Consider the following 20,521-nt stretch of genomic DNA (forward strand, 5'->3'; position numbering starts at 1 on the left):
CAACCACCCCAATTAAAATTAATGGGGGCAGCGCTGTTGCTGAGCTCGGCTAAAGGACGTGCCTACTTAACGGCCACCTTAGTAGGGGCAAAGTTCCCATCAAAGGTATCGCAATTTGCCGTACTGTACAGTAAAATAAAATTATTTATAATTAATATAATTTCTGAACCAAGCTGACAAGCAGTAGCCATAAAATTACTTAAGTTCCCAAACTGGGTGGTTGTACCAGGGTTTTATTATGAGAGAAAGTTTTTGTACAGTCTTCAATCAAGTAATGATTTGACACTTTGCCCCCACTAGCTTAGCCTAGTCGCAGAGAGGTGCGTTTATTTTCTTAATTGGGATTTTATTATTTTAGTATTAAACAGCAGCTTTAATGTGGTTGGCGTAATGGTTGACTCTTTCTCGCGTTAACTTTGCTTTGCAAATTGGGTACATTCACTAGAACTACTGTAACCACAATTCCTCCGTGCGCTACGTCAGCGAATATGTCACAACCAGGAAGTACACTGTTTCTAAACTAATCTCAGTGGTAACAGAAAGAAAGGATTGCTGGTTTAGTTTAAAAAAAGAAATCGCATTTAAGGACAAGATGGATGTTTTTCTCAAGTTGAAACGATCATGTTGAATCTTTGATCCAAATCTATTCACGAGACAAGTCGAACGAGTTGTGCAACCGGATTTGGAGGTGCGTGTCTCCCATTCATTTGTTTACTTTATTTATTTTTAATGATCAATGACTTCTTATGTTACACGCAGGTATGATTTAAAAGTGGTATTTCATTTGCAGTCGTATAATAAAACAAAGGATTACATAGTCTTAAAAAGTCACTGCGAAAACTGTACGCAACAATTTGTATCTGCATTGTGTTATTAAAGAGGTGGACCATAAATATATTGAATCCCCCTTCTCTATCCTTCCATTGCAGACTTGAAGTACGGTTGACTGTCACGGCTCAAAATGAGGATGATCACCTTTTTAGTAGTGGGCCTGACAGTCCATGTAGTCTTCTTTGTGTCCATCTTTGATATCTACTTCACCTCTCCTTTGGTGTACGGGATGACACCCATGGCCACACCATTGAGTCCACCTGCCTCCAGACTGGTGCTGATTGTGGCTGATGGCCTTAGAGCAGACAGCCTCTTCACCCTGCATCCCAATGGCTCATCCACAGCTCCTTACTTGAGGTTGGGAAACAAGCAAAAAATAAAAATGACTTCTTGTGTGTGACAATTGTGGCTTCTGTTGTAACAGGACTATCATTGAAGAACGAGGTACTTGGGGTGTCTCGCACACCCATGTTCCCACTGAGTCTCGTCCTGGCCATGTCGCTCTTATTGCTGGCTTTTACGAGGATGTCAGTGCTGTTGCGAGAGGTGTGTATTGTGTAAAGTATCGTGTCTGTGCACTCATGAGTATTCATGGTTTTGTGTGTCTGCCATCAGGTTGGAAGGAGAACCCTGTGGAGTTTGACTCTGTGTTTAACGAGAGCAGACATACATGGTGCTGGGGCAGCCCTGATATTCTGCCCATGTTTGCTAAAGGTATGGCACGTACTCTGTCGGGTCACATTGAATTGAATTTTAAATGTGCTGGACAAGTTTTCAATACAATTAATGCCCCCCCCCCCCCCCACATACTTACAGGGGCGAGTGGAGATCATGTGTACACCCACACTTATCCAGCAGAAGAAGAGGACTTTGCCTCTACAGATGCATCCAGGCTAGACAGCTGGGTGTTCACTCAAGTCAAAGTATGATAGCATTTTCAGTGTTGTTTTCTATTCCGATGAGAGATAATGATGCCGTTTGTTCCTTTTAGTCACTTTTTCAATCAGCAAAGTCAAACTCCACCTTGAAGGCCAGCCTGCTTCAGGATAAGAACGTCTTCTTTCTGCATCTGTTGGGTATCGACACAAATGGACACGCTCACAGACCAATGTCCCAGTCAGTTCTTGATTTTATTAATAACAATGCTCTAGTCGTCGTAATAAACAACCTCATCAATGTATTATTGATCTTTCATGTAGAGAGTGCCAACGCAATATTGGCCTAGTGGATTCTGGTGTATCTGAACTGGTGTCTATAATTGAAGACTTCTTCAGCAATGATGGCAGAACAGCTTTTGTTTTCACTTCTGATCACGGCATGACCGATTGGGGTAGCACACTCAAAGAATATGCATATAAAAATTAATCTATTCAGATGTCCTAATAATTCAAATGTTTTGCTAGGTACTCATGGTGCAGGTCACCCCTCAGAGACGCTCACCCCTTTTGTGGCTTGGGGGGCTGGACTACAAGGACCCCACAAAGTGACTGAAGATCAACTTTACAAAGATGGCTATTTGCAAGGTGGCCTCATAAAAAGCTATTAGGGTTCAAAATTGCATTAAAAGTGTTCACAATTTGTTACATGTACCATTTGAGGGGGCTAATGGATGCTTTGTTTTCTCCAGACTGGAAACTGGAGCACCTCAGAAGAGTTGATCTCAATCAGGTGTGGCTGACTTTATTTAATTTACTGTTTCAACCAGATCATATCTCTATGATAAAATAATAACTTGTGCTAGAGAGATGTTACAATATGGCTAAAGGTTTGCTATATGTTTCAACGCTGCAGGCTGACATTGCTCCTCTCATGGCATCTCTAATTGGTGTGCCTATTCCTGTCAACTCTGTCGTGAGTATTGCTACTTTACTCACAGCACAATTGAAACGTGTCATTTGTACATTTGAGTCTGCAATAAAGGTTCTTTGCTTTGAAATATTCTCATGATGTTTTCAAAGGATTTATTTTTTTAATATTATTACATATGTGTGTCCTCAGGGAGTATTACCTGTTCTTTACCTGAACAACAGCGACCATTTCAAAGCACAATGCATGTACACTAATGCAATTCAAATTTTGGAGCAGTTCAAGGTGAGGTTACCGCACAGCTCAACTGTCAATATTTTGTATTTGTTTGCACATTATAATTATTTTATAGTAGTAGTAAAAACAGCTATGTGACAATGTTACACTTTTTTTTGTTTTCGAAATGCCAATTATTGAATTGTTTATTTTTTTTAAATATATTTTCTTAGATGAAAATGAAGCAGAAAAAAGAGACAACGTTGTCTTGTCTTTTTACCCCTTACCAGTAAGTACAATAATCTCAATTGCACATTTTCTTTTAATCTGCCACTAATTGCTGTTCCTCAGGAATATATTGCAAACTCATGTGATCTACTGATCTGTTTATCAGAAAACTGAGTGAGCCTAAGCAAGCAGAATTTATTCAGAAAGCAAGAATACTGCTTCAACTGGAAAAGTATGAAGATACTGTGAGTATCGCGGCCAAATAAAATGTTTACATTCAATAATACTGTAAACAGATGACGATTAAGAAGGTAGACGCCTTGATGATTTTGTTCTTTTTCTAGATCTCACTCTGCCAAGCTCTGATATCCGACGCCCTCGAAGGCCTCGTTTACTACCACACCTACGACAGGTTTTTCTTGGGTTCCAGCGTGGTGCTGGGATTTGTGGGGTGGACCTCATACGTTGTCCTCATTATTCTAAAGACTCATGCAAGCCTTAACATGCATCCCGACATCCTCAAGCAGGTTTGTTTGAGTCCATTTACAATTACGCAATGAGTTTCCAAGTTACATGTGAGACTTTTGCATTCACAGAAATCCGATCACACCTTGGGGAGGCTGTGCGTGTGTGTCTCGGTGGTGATCAGCATATTCCTGCTCATCCAGAGGAGTCCACTCACTTACTATATTTACTGCCTGCTGCCCGTGCCCATATGGTACTCTGTTTTTAAAGAGTGAGTGTTCTTTGAATCATATAAAGCCATGGTTCAAAATATTTATCATTCTCAAAAGAGTGAAAACAAACTATTGATTCCAAAATTAATAACATTCCAAATCTAAAGTCAAGTTGGCTGGCTGCATGCTAATTTGATCATTTGAGGGCTGCTTATACATCTTCCATTGCAGAAATTCATAATCACAATTTTCCATTTCAGGTCCAACACACTAAAAAACATGATTCACTCAGCTCCTTCCCTGACATTGTGGAAATGCTTTGGCTACTTTATACTGGTTGCATTCGGCATTGAACTACTGGTATGTGTTTTTTAAAACTCATTTATTTGAGCTGCAATGAAGCATCAAGATTATAAACTGATCCTCTACTGCCCTCAGGTGGTGAGTTTTTTCCATCGCGCTATGCTGACAGTGGGTCTGGCTGTCCTGTCTCTTTGGCCTATGCTGTCAGGTCTTTTTGAGAAGGCTAAGGTAGGATAGATAGTGATAACATGTCTATTTGCTTCACTGGTCACAGTGTATTATTATTATTATTATTATTATTATTTCTAGTGGAGTTGTGTGAACTGGTTTCTGAGCTGCCTTTGTTTGGCTGCTTTCCCCCTGATGCCAGTTGTGGGAAGAGAGCCTAACATGCATCTGGTGTGAGTATATTAAACTCCAAGCACTATAATAAATCAAGAATACAAATAACAGAGTTACCTGTTTTTTCTTAGGATGTGTGCAGGTCTGCTTACTATCTTGGTATCATGCTGTTTCCTTTGGCCGTCACGGAACAGGACATCACTACACCTAAGTGATAAACAGCAGTTTGTCATACAGGTTAGTGTGGTTAATTAATTTCTGTGCATGATTGTATTTTTGTTAATGGCAAAGTGTTAATGGTTGTGACGGAATAGATTCTGCATGTGGCCATGTGTGCATTCGTGCCATTCCTCACACACTCCAGCCTGCAGCAGAAACAGGGTCTGCCACTTGTCAATCAAATCGTCAGTTGGCTCACGTTAGGTAGGTAGCATGTGACTCAGAATGTTTTTTTTTTTTCTCAACTAAAACAAACTTCTTTGTTTAGCATCTTCCATACCTGTTCCATTGATGAGCTCCACACGCCTGTTTTACCGGCTTCTCAGCATATTCCTCTCGCTCACAGCCACGTACCTTCTGCTCAGCACTGGGTCAGTCCATGCTTGAAGAGAAAACTTTCATCAATATATTGACATTCTTTTGTGAATAAACAATCAACTAACATGCACCATTTCTAACCTAGGGCCGAAGCTTTGTTCCCTCCGGTGTTGTCTTGGTTGATGTTTGTGTGGATCAACATTGAACAGGAAGCCATGATTGCTGAGGGCAGCTCTGGAAGGCAAGAGGTATATAATGGAACACAAGTTATATCGTTCCAAATGATTTTTGAGCCGATATAAAGAAGATTAGAACTTAATAAGGACAAGATTTCAACAAACTAACTATGTAAGCTCAAATGTGTGATTAAAAGTGATCTAATATGTCTTCCAGCTTTCCACTATTGATTTCTCTGCCAACATTGACATCTCCAAAATTCGTCAGCTGAAGTTGGATGACATCCGCCGATCTTATTTTTTTGTATCCTTAATGGCATTTGCAAGAATGTAGAACCACAAGCGCCATGTAGCCGTCCTTGACCTCATACTTTCCTCAGGTTTTTTTCATAATAACCGCTTTTTTTGGCACAGGCAACATAGCGTCCATCAACAGGTACGTATGATATGTGTTTTAAATGAGGGAATGAAGTTTGAAATATTTTGTGCAGCTAACAAAAATGTTTCAACTCTCATATTGGATGTCATTAAATCATGCAGGTGTATGTAAAGTCATAAGACTTTAAATTTGGAATTTGTTTTAACTCTGTTTTTCTCCTTTCCTTTCAGTTTTGACCCAACGTCTGTTTATTGTTTCCTCACAGTCTTCAACCCTTTCCTTATGGGAGGGTTAATGATGTGGAAGGTGGAGTACAACGCTTTTGGATTTACTTTCTCATCAATGGTCACCACTAATGCCCTTGTTTGATTTCTAGATCATCATTCCATTCATCATCGTGATGTGCACATTTGAGACCATTCAAGTTACAACACAGCTGTCATCGAGAAGGTACGCGTTCATTTATTTCTGTCCATGTTTAACTTCAACACCTACTCTTGATATTTTACATATGTAATCATATTTTCAACCTGCAGCTTATTTCTGATCGTCTTGGTCATCTCTGACGTGATGGCTCTGGTAAAACATTTTGGTTTTTTACATTCTGATGTACTGTGTAAACTAAATGAATTTACTTTCCAACCTAATGAAACCTTTTATGTTTATTTTTTTCCCACAGCACTTTTTCTTCCTCGTGCAAGACTATGGCAGCTGGTTAGATATTGGAACAAGGTAACGTGATACTAAAAACTTCCTATCTTAGAAATTCTGACTTTACAATTACGATCCAAATTAAATTGAATTTGTCTTTTTCCCGCACAGCATCAGCCACTATGTTATCGTGATGTCAATGACCATCTTCCTGATGTTGCTCAGTGTCGTCACACACATTTTCACCACACAAAGACTGTCTCTGTGGCGGAGCCGCAAGATGCACTTCCCCTGAACAAAGCACAGCACATACCAGCTAAACTAGTATAAACATTCAGTATTTATGGAATTGTACACGTTTCTACATTTAGAAATATGAATATCATATATTTAAGTACATTGTTGTTTTGAATACAACATCATGACATCACATATAGCTATTAACAAACTACTGCTTGTTCACCTCAGGTCTGAATTTTTTAAATAACATATATTTAGTAGAATCATGAGGACTGGATTTCTTCCTTGAATAAAAAAGCCTGACCAAAGAAGTATACTATTGCACAAATGCGTAATGTTTTTGCATTAATAGTTGTTCAACTGAGAAACTTGACTTGAATTAAACTGAGCAATTTGTTTTTTAAATGCACACAACAAAAGTATCTTCTTTTGAAGGGTTTCTATATTTTGTCGATACATGTATTTTTGTTGTGAAGGGTTTTCTGATGTTCTAAATTCATGCTGTGCATTTATCATTTTGATTCTTGTGTGTTCTGAACAATTAAATTCAATAAATTAAGAGACTATTTATTGTCAAGCAATTAAAAACAACATTATACATTCATGACAGTAAATAAGCACGCACTGTCTAATGTGGTTTACAAAAGCTAAGCAGCAGGTGGCAGTAGTAAATATGGCTAAATACAAATGACACTCATGCCAACTAATATTGAACAGCAAAAGTTGTGAAAGCAGGACACCTCATCATACTAATCCTACCTTCTTAGGCTCACGGGTAAACTGGAGCCATTAGACAATTAAATCAACAGTGGTTTTGCATTCAATTAGAGAATATGTGATGTTTATTGACCAGAGAAATAAATAATTCAACATGTGTCACAATGGGCGGAGCGCTTACTCATATTTGAACTGTCAACTTGCCACATGTTTCACTTCTCTTTTATCTTCTTCCTAATCCAATACTCTTTGAAAATCATGTACTATATATGTACATTTAAATCTTGTCAACTGTTGATCATATAGAAAAAATAAAACATCCTAATTTGGATAATCTAGTATCTATTAAATCAGATTTTCAACTATACCTTGTATTTAGGAGGACATAAAGTCTCTGGCTGGGTTTGAGGAGGAAGCCGTCACTTCTTGTGGTTGGATTACATCGTGTGTAATTGCCTGTTTGTACACACAGACACACACGACACACACGCACTCATCACCCAAAAAAAAAAAAAACACTCCTTCATTGGACTCATCTACAGCAATCTTTTCAGCATAGGTTAGCAGACAATCACTCTCGTATCCAAGCAGCAGAAGAAACAGATCCGAAGATCTCGTGCTTTAACGCCTGATGGATCAAAAGGTATAGTTTCCTCCTCTTCATAATTTTGCTTTTCAGAATACAAATCAGATAAATACAGAAGTGATGACATTGATTCAGCGTGACTAACAAATGTTGAAACGATGACCTGCAGGATACTCGATTGATTGATTCAAATAATGGTGTATAATAGCGAGGCGAGTGAAAGTCATTACTGTCTTCTTGTTAGTTTGCAGAATTCCACAAAAACTACACAACTTGAAAAACCTGGATAGCAATTTTTGGTGCAAATCTGTACGAAACATGGATAGAGGAATTCATTTTTTCAGCATTTGACGTAGGCGGGAATGCAAAAGGTATGCGTTCTTCCCCCTTTTAAATCAATTCAATATCCAACACTGATGCAACATTGGTAAAAGCATCTTTCCCCACTAATCCTTATTCCCTTTTAATTTCCTCTCAGATGGCTTCCGAACTAACACACACCATTCCACCTGTGAACCTAACATCCTCATTGACCACAAGTTCCCAAAATAAAAGCATGGTGGATGAAGAAGGTCACCACACGCTTCTAACCATCATCTACACCATGGTTCTGCTGATTGGCGCCACTGGCCTGAGTGTCATGATCCTCATAATGAAGTCCAGGACATTATCTGCCACCTCCATCGGTGTTCTCAACCTCATCTTCGCACACTTCCTTTTCCTTCTCACTGTGCCCTTCAGGATCTATTATCACACGGCTCAACGCTGGACCCTCGGCTTGGGCTTGTGCCGATTGGTCAGCAGCATGGTCCACATTCACATGTACATTACTTTTGGCATCTATGTCGTAATCCTCGTCACACGTCTTCTGGTGTTTTACGGCAAGGCTGAGCAGTGCATATCTTTGCCAAAGATTTACGCCCAAGCTGTCAGTGTCTTAGTATGGTTGATAGTGTTAGTCACATGTAGCTGCGTAATCTATTTTTCTTACGGCCAGTCCATTGGTGACAGTAGAGCCGCCGAGAGTAATCGTCGGTGTTTTAGATTTGGCAACAACATCCAATCGTACAAGTTGATCAACTACATCATCAGTATGCTGTTCATAACAGTATCCATAGTGCTGACCGGCTTCCAAGCCAATGTTTTGTTGCTTTTATACAGAAAGCATCAGGAGCGATGGACGTCACAACCAGACTTCGGGGCTCAGTCCAAGAGTCTCGCCTTCGTCATCATCATGGTGGTATGCTTTATTCCATACCATATATTCCGACTCTATTACTTGGAACATGTTGAACTGCAGAATCTCAATGAGGTCTTTTTGAGCTTGACCACCTTTAACTGCGTAGACATGCTCACCCTCTTGGGAAGGAGGACATGCTCATTGTGTTTCCCTGGAAAAGCTATTTAATCAACTCGCCTGATGACTCTTGTCATTTTCTTGTCCTGTTAAAAAATCCTACATGAGCGTCAATCAAATTAATTAGGTAGCCATTCTGTTTCATTCAGGTTACCTAGATAGTCTTTGCTGACTTTGATCGCAAGAGACAAAAACTCACATCATTTGGTTTTAATTTAAAGTATCAGTACAATCTAAACATGGTTAACTTGTCTTGATTTTGTATGGAAGTTCAAAATAGTGAGTCTCAGATGTTCGCACGCTTTTGACAAAAGCAGTTTGTCAATGCTGAGTAATGCACAGAGAGAAGTAGTGGAGAAACATCCGTTATTGCGGTTCTCTTTTCCTGCCTCATACAGTAACGTGATGTGCTCTGGCACTGTTTCATATAACCAATTTGGATGTGCTGTAATGATGAACTTGTTTTTAGTTTTATTTATTTTTTTTGTACAGAACTGCTATGTATTTTGAAAGTCACTCACCGTAAAATTTCCAATTCCACATATTTATAGTTAGCCTTTGACTCGTCAAAACTCATTGTACATACAGAATATGACGTCAAACAGCTTGAAGCCCAAATTGTTCACTATTTGCCAAACTGCTGCTTAATATACATTTAATCATATTGTCTCACACTTGACTTTTGTATGCATAGCTATGGAGCTTGGCGGTGTTCCTGAGCATGACAAATAAATTGTTACTTTGTCACCATTGCTTTGTGAAACATTACCTCAACTCATCTTGGCTCTCTTACCTTGAAGTCCTCGCTTGACTTGCACACATGCACACAAACACTCACACCTGGTGATCCCTCTCCTTTTAGATTTTATGGCGCTTGGGTTACTGTTTAACATCCCCACCCATCTTTGAGTTTGTTTAGTAAATCGATCTAATGGCAGGGCTATGGTGGCGCCATTCAATGTGTCGCTCTATGAAATATAGGCTGCTCGCCTCTCCAAACTTTGCTTTTTAAACCTTTTGAATGCTGTCAGACTTTCCTAGTTGGACTTGTTGACTACCAGAGTACACATCTGGATAAATGCACATCCCAGACAGGCACAGAAATACAGGTAAGGCATGGCATTTGCTCCGAGTCACTGAAATACAAAACATCCCAAAAATATTTTAATCTTAGATAATGAATCTTACCAGTGTCAAATCCAATGTTTTGCTCCACCAGCGTTCTACTTGTATCCTTTCAAGTATACTTAGTGGGACAATGCTGTCACCTCACATTGTTTTGATAAGGCAGATGCACACGGTGTGCTCGAAACATCATGCGACTACTTTCACGTACTTTTGACAACATGGATGTCAGCGTGACAGACGATAGAGAACCTATAGCTTGCATATAATTCTCAAATGCCCCCCCCCCCCGATAATTATTGCATATTTTTGGTAGCAAATTATATATATACTTCCAGTTGTATTATTTTCTGTTAGTATCTCAAAGTGTGTGCAAAACAAAAAAATACAGCAAGATTGCAATCTTAGGTTATTTCTCTGATCTTTGTAATTGAATATTAAAAATATTTCTCCATGAAAATACTGGACATAGAGCATAACATTGTGTTTAATGAAGTTTTAACTAGTCCATATTTGGGCCAAAACTGTGCTGTACTATTTGATACTGTGCAAAAAGCGAAATAAGTGGGTTAATAACATATGATCAATTGAAATCTAAATAGTGTTCACAGTCTTATGACTAACACACGCACACTAACACGCATGCACTTGTGGTTGCCTACAGGTTTTATGGTGAGGTTTACAAGCCGAAACAAATTTTCTCAGAATTTTCCTGTTGGCCTTTGTGACTCATTTCATGTTAATTTTAAATGCAGTAACTATGCCAGAGGCTGTTTTTGCAGCTGAAACGCACGATACTGTACAAGTTACTTCAAACCGAATCAGATTTTATTACATTTTAAACTGAGTTAAATTTCTTATATAGTCTCTGTATGCATTATGGCTACATACGGATTCCTGTAAACCTTTTTTTTTCGTCAGAAGTGTAGTTTTTTGGGTAGGTGTGAACATTATGGTTAAGAGCACATTTTCGCTTTCCACAAATGTGATGAGTCAGGGGGACTGAGACCGCTGCCTGGTTAAAATGTAATCTATCACTCTCTCGCTCTCTCTCTCTCCTCTCTCTCTCTCTCTGCCTTTCGGTCTCTCTTTCTCTCTATCGCTCATTTTATTGTAACCAAGCAACGGTGCTTGACACACACAGTAGTATCATTGCATGAAATACTAGCTATGTTAGCTTCCCCAAAGTATCCCAAATTTGGCCTTCATGGTGTTGCTCAATCTTTGCAAGACTAAAATCAGGATAATAAACATAAGATAATATTGTAAATGAAATTAATTATAATCCATCATTAGTATTGACAGTAAGTGTATTATCCTCTCTCACTTCCTTTCAGTCATCTTATCTTTACTCTCTACTGTCTTCGAGACAATACACCAAAATGATGACCTTTGAGACACTGATTGGAGTCTTCCTTTGCTTTCCTTAACCAAAATGTTGAAACAGTGTAAAGTTGGGAAAACAAGTGTAGTCAGTGAGGTTGCTCTGTGAATTTCAAAGTAAAGATTTATGAACCGACAGTGTGTTTGTGGAAGGCTTTAATGGACTTATCAGTGTTTGGCTCTTTCAAAGAACACCTTTATAGATAATATCTGCTGAGGTGGTGCTGCTATTACTCCACTATTGATTAGATTAGGCCTGGGGAGGACACACACACACACACACACACAAGATCCCACATTCATAAATCTGTGCACATCCTCATGCCTTTAGGCATATTTTCCTGAACAAAGCAAAAGATTGTGGTACATCACCCTAACCAAATCAAACATTTCATAGTCTTAAAAACATTGAAAAAAGGTGTGATTTCTTCCACTGTAATCTTTCCATCTATGTGATAAGTACAAGGGAGAGCAGAGATAAGTATTGTACAATAAAGTGAGAAGTCTTCCTCACAGCTCCTCCTCCTCACCTTGTTCACGGACCAATCACCTGAGATGATCGATCTTTTATTTAAAGGATTTCCTATGTCATCTATGAAAGACGTTAGATTAAGTAGACACAAGCAAGTACACATAACAGTAGGAAAGAGTGAAAGAAGAAGTGTGAGGACAACAGGAATGAAGTATCCAGCTGTTAAATCTCTATTAGATATGGAAGTTGCCAACTACAGTGACTGTTTGGATCCTTCATACAGCACGCTGGGCTTTGACAATGCTGATGTACTTTATGGAGGAGGAGGTAAGTCTGAGCAACACTGTTGGATATAAAGAGTAGTGTCAACTTCTGCACCTCATTATATTACAGTATAGTATATTTTTCAGGGCCAAAGAGGATACTGTGTGCTTGTTCAAAGGGAAAAGTCAATGGTGCACACACAAAGAACATCTGAATTTTTTGGGGGAGCAGATACAAGACAACTGCAGCTGAGAATGGAGTTGCAAGACCGTTCAGATGTACACTAAATGGTTAAAGCACTTTGAGCATGCTAAATGCTAGCAGGCAAAAGAGAGCTGCTTCATAGTCATGAAATGAAATGAAATGAAATGAGGCGACTTCAACTAGGTGTGGTACCTGTGGATATCATGTGTTGAATACAACAGAATTTTTTACTGAGTCAGATATATTTGCTTGGACTCTCTCACTTAAAAATAAAGGTTAAGTTTGAAAGTAATCTTCAATAATAATCTAATCTTCAATTTCTGTATGGCAACCGTAGGTTTAAATGTACGTAAGGGAAATGAATTGCTTTTCAAAATGGAGATGATTAGAAAACTGATTACATTGTACCTTGTTTTGATTGCTGTTGTGAATTATGTTGATTTCTTTGATTGCATGAAATGCTGAGGATAGGGAAGGCTAATAAAAGCATACAATCAGAATTTTAATAAAGCTGAGAACAGTTAGGGAGAAATTACATTATGGCCATAAAAACTATTTTATTGACTGGTGACTATTTTCCTGATCAACACAGTATGTGTGATGATAAAAAAAAAAAGTCACACAAATTACATCTTTCAATCCTCAGGTGATGTTCATTTCTATTTGGGCGGACCTTTTCCAGGTTGCAAATAGCCAAAGCAATGATGATGATTATGGTTTTGTTTAGGGTGACGAAAGCGGCAGTGCTTATCATAATAATCAAAATGATAAAGGTAATAACAATGCGGAGATGACTGTGGAAATAAGGTTATCAACAAGAATGTTTATTAGGGCCACTGATTGAATCCAATATTTGCTATTTCGTGTTTGACTTTATTATTAGGTGCATGCAATACACAAAAGACTTGCTGGCAATTTCACATCTCTACTTAGGAAACTTTTCAAGTGCAACTTTCCTACAGACGCATTTAATATTGTCCATCAATTAATGCTTGGTTAATAAAATCATAAGAGGCTATGGGGTACTAAAAGATTTTAAATATGCTCACCACTCAGTACTGCATTTTTGTATATTTCAGAAAACATGCCAACAGATCCAAGCTTATCTTGTCCGGATGGGACCAACAGTAACTGCGCCATCTGCGGAGACAAAGCCACAGGGAAACATTACGGCGCCTCCAGCTGTGATGGCTGCAAAGGTTTCTTCAGGCGCTCCATACGCAAGAGCCACATCTACACTTGCAGGTACACATATGCACCAAAAGAACTGAGATGGAACATCTACCTCCATTACACCGATATCATTAATATCCAACACAAGATGGGGATGCCAAACATTAACAGGCCAGTTCTAAAGGTAAAATTTCAATTGTTGGTCACACGCAGGTTCAGCAGGCTGTGCGTCGTTGACAAAGACAAGAGGAACCAGTGTCGTTTCTGCAGACTCAACAAATGCTTCCGAGCTGGCATGAAAAAAGAAGGTAACCTATTCTGTCTGGCATCCTTTACATTGCTTAGGACACACTAAACATCACAAAAAAAAAGAGAAATAAATATCCTCAATGCAGCAAACTAATTCAAAACGCTGCTTCAAAATGGCTGAAATTATCACAGCTATAAAATAGCTGATTAGATGCATGTGTGTGCGCGTTTACGAGGTGAATAACCTTGGCACGGTGTTTTATGACCCCTAATCATGTGTTATTCAAAGCTGTTGTTCTGGATCACAACTGGTTAACGTTTGACTCCTCTGCCAGCCTCTATGGCTATTCTCCTAAATATTAACTGCCCGACCTGCTGTCTGCTCTCATCGAGGTCCCGTTGACATGGAGAAAGAGGTCATTATTTATTTCTCATTCTGATTTTAGCTGTACAAAATGAGCGGGATCGGATCAGCTGTAGAAGAATCGTTCCAGACCCTCAAGACCTTCCGACCATCACAGTTTTGGCCCAAGCTGAAACACTTTCTCAACAGGTGCTCATCAAGCTAAACCTCAAAATAAGCAACATACATGACTTCCTGTTTCTATCCAGATCAGCACCCCGGTCGGAATAGCAGACATAAGAGAGCAGAAATCCGCCACTATTGCGGATGTGTGTGACTCTATGAGACAGCAACTATTGGTTTTGGTGGAATGGGCCAAATACATTCCATCCTTCGGGGAACTACCACTGGATGACCAGGTAGGAAGACACACATTTCTACCTCTTGTTTGTAAGAACCTCGTCAGCCAAGCACTGTAAAGTAATATTGAAAGTAATGATTAACCAGAAAGTTATTCGCATACAGAAACTCAATACTTCTCCTTCCTGGATATTAAATGTTATTAATGTAGGAACCAAAGGTTTCATTGTTTGTGTTTGTCTCCAGGTGAGCTTGCTCAGGGCTCATGCGGGCGAACACCTCTTGCTGGGAATGGCCAAAAGGTCAATACCATTCAAGGACTTTCTGCTTTTAGGTAAGTGGCTACGGGAATGCCATTTCGTTCATGTGATTCTTCACTGAAATGTGATGACTGATTAAATGTTGTGTTTGCTGAGCAATGATTTACCAAAGGCGCTCTGCTCTCTCTCTCTCTCTCATTGTGACTTCAAAAGTAGAAATGGTATAACTCATAGCTGGGGCGTGTGGCAGTGTCATACTGTAAACAGATTTGTCACCAACCTACGTACTTTGAAAGGTTCTCCAAGCCTTTATCGTACCTGGGATCTTTAAAAAGGGTCATTTACGCCTTCAATGATTATACCAACGTGTGTACGTGCAGGTAACGGTTGCGTGATACACAGAAACAGTCCAGAACCTGAGCACTACCGGGTTGCAAATCGAATTCTGGATGAGCTGGTCAAGCCTTTTCAGGAGATCCAAATCGATGACAATGAATACGCTGCACTCAAGGCTATTGTTTTCTTTGACCCTGGTAACGTATTACGTTCTGTACATACAAGAATTTTAAGAATTTTCTTTTTTTCACAACAGTTTGCACATCCATTCATTTCACATTGACAGTCAGCCAACCCTTAATTTGCTTTCATGTCCAGAATGAATCATTTTATAAATTCTAGTCATATGCCTAAATCAAAACTCTCTTGATCTTATCTTGTCCCCTCCACAATCTGCAGATGCAAAGTCTTTGCGCGACCCTTCGAAAATCAAAGCCACACGTCTGCAAGTAAGTGCAGCCGTGGAGTTTTCATTGTGTTATATATCTTATAATTAAAGACAAACGTTTCCTTAATAACACAAAACCTGTAGTTGTTGATTCCCAATACAATTTTTAAAGCTATAAGAATTGGCATAATGGGTTGCAGGTTCAGATGAGTCTGGAAGACTACATTAATGACCGCCAGTATGACTCACGAGGTCGTTTTGGGGAGCTGTTACTCCTCCTGCCCACCCTCCAGAGCATCACCTGGCAAATGATCGAACAACTCCAGTTCATTAAACTTTGTGGTTTGGCCAAGATCGACAACCTGCTGCAGGAGATGTTGCTGGGAGGTGACAATGCATGCCGACGTAAATACTGCACAAAACTGATCACTAAGAATTGACCAATTGGGGATCTCGGTTTAATTTTTACATGTTTTTTTATTTTTTGTCTAGGCTTGCCGTCCGAGAACACACACCTTCACCATCCATCACACACCCAGCTAACTCAAGAACCTGTGACTGGACACACTCTGCTCATCAGCACCATGCCTATTATACACACTCAGCAAATAGGTAATGAAAATACACATGTAGGAAGTCAAGAACAAACAAGAGCATCAAAATATAAATAAAATAATCTAAACAATTTCTCTGGTCCTGCAGCCTCTCCAGACACCCCCATCCCGTCACCTCCTCAAGGTCAAGCCCCTGAGATGTACAAACACTTTCCCCAGCCCATTTGTCCTGCAGCCAGTCCTTCACCTTCCGCATAGACGGACGGACCCCTGACATTGGATCAGTGTCTTATATTATCATGCTTTGGTCTCAATCATAGTGTAGGAAATATGTAAATCACTACCCGACCGAGTATGTGAGGTTAACCTAGTCCAGTGGCCAAGATGCAACGTGCTGCAACATGAGCTATTGATTGCACCAAAGGACCAAGAAACAAATATTTCTGTCTACTATATTTAATAAAGCACTTGTATAAAGTACTTTCTAATATCAGTGCTCCACTTGAGTGCTGACAACTTGGCCAAACTCATTAACTTTTGAATTAATCATTTACAGTGTACATAGAAGAGTGTAAAATACTAATAAATGTTGATATATTCTCATATTTTATAAGTTTATGTATATAGCAAGGGGATTTCAGGTGATGTAAATACTTAAATTAAAATGTTGAATAACAGAATTACTGAACTTATTGAATTGATATTTTGTATTTCCTTGGAACCAATGTACATATTAATTTATGTTGTGTACAAAAAGCCACTCCCTCAAATATAATAAATAATAATCATAATTGTATACCAATTATGATTATTATTATTATATTTTGGAGTAAAAGTAAGCAAAGGGTTCACTTGAAAGATTCTTCAGAATTTTATAGGATCATTTTCCGTCACAAAAAAACTAACTTTTATTCACAAAATAAAAATTCACTTTTACTTTATGTACTTCTGTATTTTCATTTTACCAGGAACAATATCCGCAGAAATATAATAGCTTATTGATACAAATGTGTTTTTTTTTTTCCTCCCATGTCCAATAACACTAAGGCAATGTTTGCCCATTACTTCCGGAAGAAAGGCACGATATACACTTTGTTCCCAGGCTATTGAAAGCTCGCTGCTGAATGACGCTGTTCATCAAAAATCTAACTAGTTTCCTTCCATCATTTATTTGAGAAGACACACATCCAGCCGAGGCCTAAAGCCAAGCTGTAATGTAAAACATTCATTCCAGCTGAACCTGAGCCCAACTGGACACGCAGTACTTTTAAATATGTTTGTCCAGATATACACAAATCCTATTGTAGCGTGCATTGTGTATATATAAGTGTGTGTGCGTGTGTGTGTGTGCTTTCACGCACTGTGAATGAGTCCAGGGGATAAAACCGAGAGCTCTTCTCAGTATAGTGTTGTGTGACTGAAGAAAAAAACAAAAAAAACACTCAGGTTATTTATGGCCATCTAAAATCAACATTGGCCAAATCCTTCATATCAACTTCATAATGGACACGCTGCCTGGCTCAGGTCAAAATAACCTCAAATCACAATGGGACGAGGTGCGCATGTATATATATATATATACTGTATGCTCCCGCCTTCAATTTATTTATGTGTGCTGGTGCATGAGCGAACGCTGTGTGTTTTTGGAAGAGTGTATATACCCAGGGAACTTTAATCAAAGGCACAGTGTGGAGATATGGGGGCCTCGTCGCTCTCTTCTTCCTGAGATAAAACTGTGCGTTAGCATGCCAGTCACATATCTCATCTGAGAGCCTCTCTCTCTCTCTCTCTCTTGCTCTCTCTCTCCCTCCCTCACTCACACCTCCTACAGCACGCTATCACACACCACCTGAGGAGGATGTCAAGATATGGCAATGGAGCAGCACAAGATGGACAGGAGTATTTAGCTCTTAAAATCTTCAATGTATTGATTTCCTAATATTTATGTCATTAATGAACAAATTGAATCTTAGGAAGCTTTATTTTTAAATCTGTATGGCATAATGCATGATCTCTATTCAATTTAATGGTTAAGTGTAATTTAAAAAAGCTACAGAAAGCTTTGCCTGTCTCAGAAAACGGGTAAATTGAATAAACACAACAAATTAAATGGATTTATTTTTTTAAAACATTTTTTGACATTTCTTTTCTCATCAGCCATTAAGTACTTCCACATAACCACTAGATGGCAGTGCAAGTCTTTGGTCTATATGCAACTTGACCCTTTTCATGGATGTTATAATGCACTTTATGTCCTTCAATTTGCATTTGGAGTCAAATTCCGAATTAAAATTTGTTATAATAATAATGAGTATTATTCTTTTGAACAGGACGTTATGATCTTATATTTAATTATCATATACTGTCAAAAACAACTCAAGTCAGTCAACAGATGCAAAGGTGGCTAAAAATAGGTTTTAAAACAATGTATACTTACTGCTAAACTGAAGAATACATGTATATGTATAAATATTACACTCATTTTACCAAATACACATTCGTTTTTGCATGCATAGAAAAGTACACATACTACATAGTTTTCCAATTTAAAAATGAATAAAAAGACGACATTGCACTATGTGCACTGGAGAATATTAGTCTGAAATGAATGGCATGTGTCACCGAATTCAGATTAAAGTCAGAGATTGTGGCCTATCATTCCTCACCACTGCTTTTACCCATAATTCCTCTCTGTCTCCAACATATCCGAAGATTCACCGTGCAGGAGACAAGGTGAGCCTCTTGCTTCTACCTCTGGAATGAATTTCCACCTCTCTTGAGTGATTTTGTGTGCCTGATGTGTGTGCCTGTGCGCACACGTGTGCATGTGTGTGTGTGTGCTTTGTGATTATACCAGCGGCTGGCTGAAAGGAAGTAAAATACAGTGACAGCTTCATTTCCAAAGCTGAGTTCACATAAATGAGGGATTAAAGCAAGCAAGGAGATTCAGGGCTCACCTCGGCCCCAATGACTGCTTCCTCGCTTTCTGTCCATCTTTACTTCCTTCTCTTTTATTTCTATTTTTCCTACGGATATGGAGCAGACTAAAAAGGCCAGTGGAACACATAAGCCACCACACACACACACACACCGAGCGAGCGGGGGGAGGGAGCGGGGCTTTCTGGGGTGTGTGCTGTACATCATGATGATGATGGCGACCAGGTTAGGGGAATGAAATTAGGGGTTAGGGGGAGGCAAGGGTGTGTCTGGTGGGGAACATTAGGGAAATGAAAAAGGGGTGGACCGCTGCCGGCTTCCGAGACGCAGACTTGTTAGAATAAAGGCATATAAAAAAAGACAGGAGACAGAGGAGATGACAGGGTGGACGATAAGATGAGTGGTGCCATAATGAAAACAGTCCTGTGCACCCTGAGATTACATGGGGAAGGAGATTGGAGAGGGCCGGCCGCTGGTGGGCTCCGAAAGGGGATGGGGGAATTAAGGGAGGTGAACGAATTGAGAAAGATGGCCACTCGTTTCCAAGAAACCATGAGTGAGCTAGATAGGACTTCATTTATGTAGAAAAAGAGTGGATGCCCTTTGACCAAACGTTTCATTGGGACTGGGTTTGATGATCAAAAATTGCTAAAGAAAAGAAAAAGGCCAAGTTCTGGATAGTTCTTACACCTGCTAACTACACGAAAACCTCATCATACGTTTTTGCACAGTATTCAATTAACATCTCAAAGTAACGTCTAAAAAAATATTTCAAGTGCTACCATCATAATGTCATATTACCGTTGTGACTCAATATCGGAAAATACAAAAAGTGGAGATTCAGAGTTTGCTCTTACAGGAGTCGGTGGTGTACTTGCTCGTCTCCCACTCCAAACACGATGTTGGTCAGAATATCAAGCGTTAACAAGGTGCCACTGGCGAGCAAGACTACCTGGAAAAAAAAAAAAGAATAGAAATTAGAAGTAGAAGAAATCCATCCATCCATTTTCTACCGATGACTGCTAACTGCTCGGCCAAACAAACAAAGCATATTTTCAACTCAGAAGGTTTACTCTTAATCAACATTCTCCTAGACTGGAGATAACAAAAGACCTTTTGACCTTTATTATTTCCGGGCTCCGTTTTCAATGAAAGCAGACATCAGTCATATTAAAAAATAAAAAAATAAAAATACATATTGAAAGGCGGTAAAGAAAGGGGGGAGAGAATAGATGAGGTATTATAACGAAGGAGGACGAACGAGCCCCACCACTCTGAATGATAAGTGTCTCACGCACTGCAGGTTATGGGAAGTTCACACAAACAAATGATTCCCATTTGCCAGAGGCGAGGGACACAATTGAGATGGGGGTGTGTGCGAAGAAGGGGAGCACGCCTAGAGGAGGGGGGGGGGGGGGGGGGAGTAG

The 20,521-nt window shown here is 39.3% G+C and overlaps 4 protein-coding genes across 7 annotated transcripts in view; 3 read left to right on the forward strand and 1 right to left on the reverse strand.

Annotated features, from left to right (window-relative positions):
• Positions 1–697: 697 nt before the first annotated feature.
• The window catches only part of LOC125986288 (myosin-11-like), a 96,399-nt gene continuing 76,575 nt past the window's right edge, over positions 698–20,521 (reverse strand). Inside the window, exons 19-25 of one of the 2 annotated variants that reach the window (XM_049749930.2) lie at positions 19,952–20,046; positions 7,472–7,559; positions 5,082–5,174; positions 4,903–5,004; positions 4,521–4,610; positions 1,646–1,900; positions 698–1,182 (exon numbers count right to left, since the gene is read on the reverse strand). The gene's annotated coding sequence lies outside the window, so the exon portion shown is untranslated. Of the gene's footprint in view, positions 1,183–1,645; positions 1,901–4,520; positions 4,611–4,902; positions 5,005–5,081; positions 5,175–7,471; positions 7,560–13,143; positions 13,635–19,951; positions 20,047–20,521 lie in introns of those variants that run through there. The other variant, XM_049749933.2, reaches the window with a different exon arrangement.
• pign (phosphatidylinositol glycan anchor biosynthesis, class N) lies at positions 962–6,700 on the forward strand. Its single transcript, XM_049749929.1, has 28 exons — positions 962–1,188; positions 1,256–1,377; positions 1,447–1,545; positions 1,648–1,754; positions 1,823–1,947; positions 2,031–2,161; positions 2,235–2,354; positions 2,459–2,499; positions 2,623–2,682; positions 2,830–2,922; positions 3,087–3,142; positions 3,248–3,326; positions 3,426–3,608; positions 3,678–3,817; positions 4,019–4,118; positions 4,197–4,289; positions 4,371–4,462; positions 4,535–4,640; positions 4,718–4,826; positions 4,891–4,993; positions 5,086–5,188; positions 5,334–5,420; positions 5,497–5,552; positions 5,726–5,801; positions 5,872–5,945; positions 6,032–6,074; positions 6,175–6,227; positions 6,318–6,700. The coding sequence occupies exons 1-28, from the start codon at positions 962–964 to the stop codon at positions 6,439–6,441; spliced, it is 2,802 nt and encodes a 933-aa protein (XP_049605886.1). The 3' UTR covers positions 6,442–6,700.
• On the forward strand, positions 7,069–9,798 carry gpr141 (G protein-coupled receptor 141). Its single transcript, XM_049749938.1, has 3 exons — positions 7,069–7,746; positions 7,934–8,060; positions 8,168–9,798. The coding sequence occupies exons 2-3, from the start codon at positions 8,052–8,054 to the stop codon at positions 9,095–9,097; spliced, it is 939 nt and encodes a 312-aa protein (XP_049605895.1). The 5' UTR covers positions 7,069–7,746; positions 7,934–8,051; the 3' UTR covers positions 9,098–9,798.
• Positions 9,944–16,901, forward strand: hnf4g (hepatocyte nuclear factor 4, gamma). Of its 3 annotated transcripts, none has more exons than XM_049749935.2 (11): positions 9,944–10,155; positions 13,574–13,739; positions 13,881–13,975; positions 14,363–14,469; positions 14,529–14,678; positions 14,866–14,953; positions 15,260–15,412; positions 15,615–15,664; positions 15,804–16,008; positions 16,096–16,215; positions 16,306–16,901. In XM_049749935.2, exons 1-11 carry the CDS (start codon positions 10,125–10,127, stop codon positions 16,413–16,415), a joined length of 1,275 nt encoding a protein of 424 aa, XP_049605892.1. In that variant the 5' UTR covers positions 9,944–10,124; the 3' UTR covers positions 16,416–16,901. The 3 variants fall into 3 exon arrangements, with proteins under 3 accessions (XP_049605892.1, XP_049605893.1, XP_049605894.1); XM_049749936.2 differs by having other exon boundaries at positions 15,804–15,990; XM_049749937.2 differs by lacking the exon at positions 9,944–10,155 and adding an exon at positions 11,438–12,353 and having other exon boundaries at positions 15,804–15,990.

Source organism: Syngnathus scovelli, chromosome 18 (assembly GCF_024217435.2).
Source record: "Syngnathus scovelli strain Florida chromosome 18, RoL_Ssco_1.2, whole genome shotgun sequence".
Classification (NCBI taxonomy): Eukaryota; Metazoa; Chordata; class Actinopteri; order Syngnathiformes; family Syngnathidae; genus Syngnathus; species Syngnathus scovelli.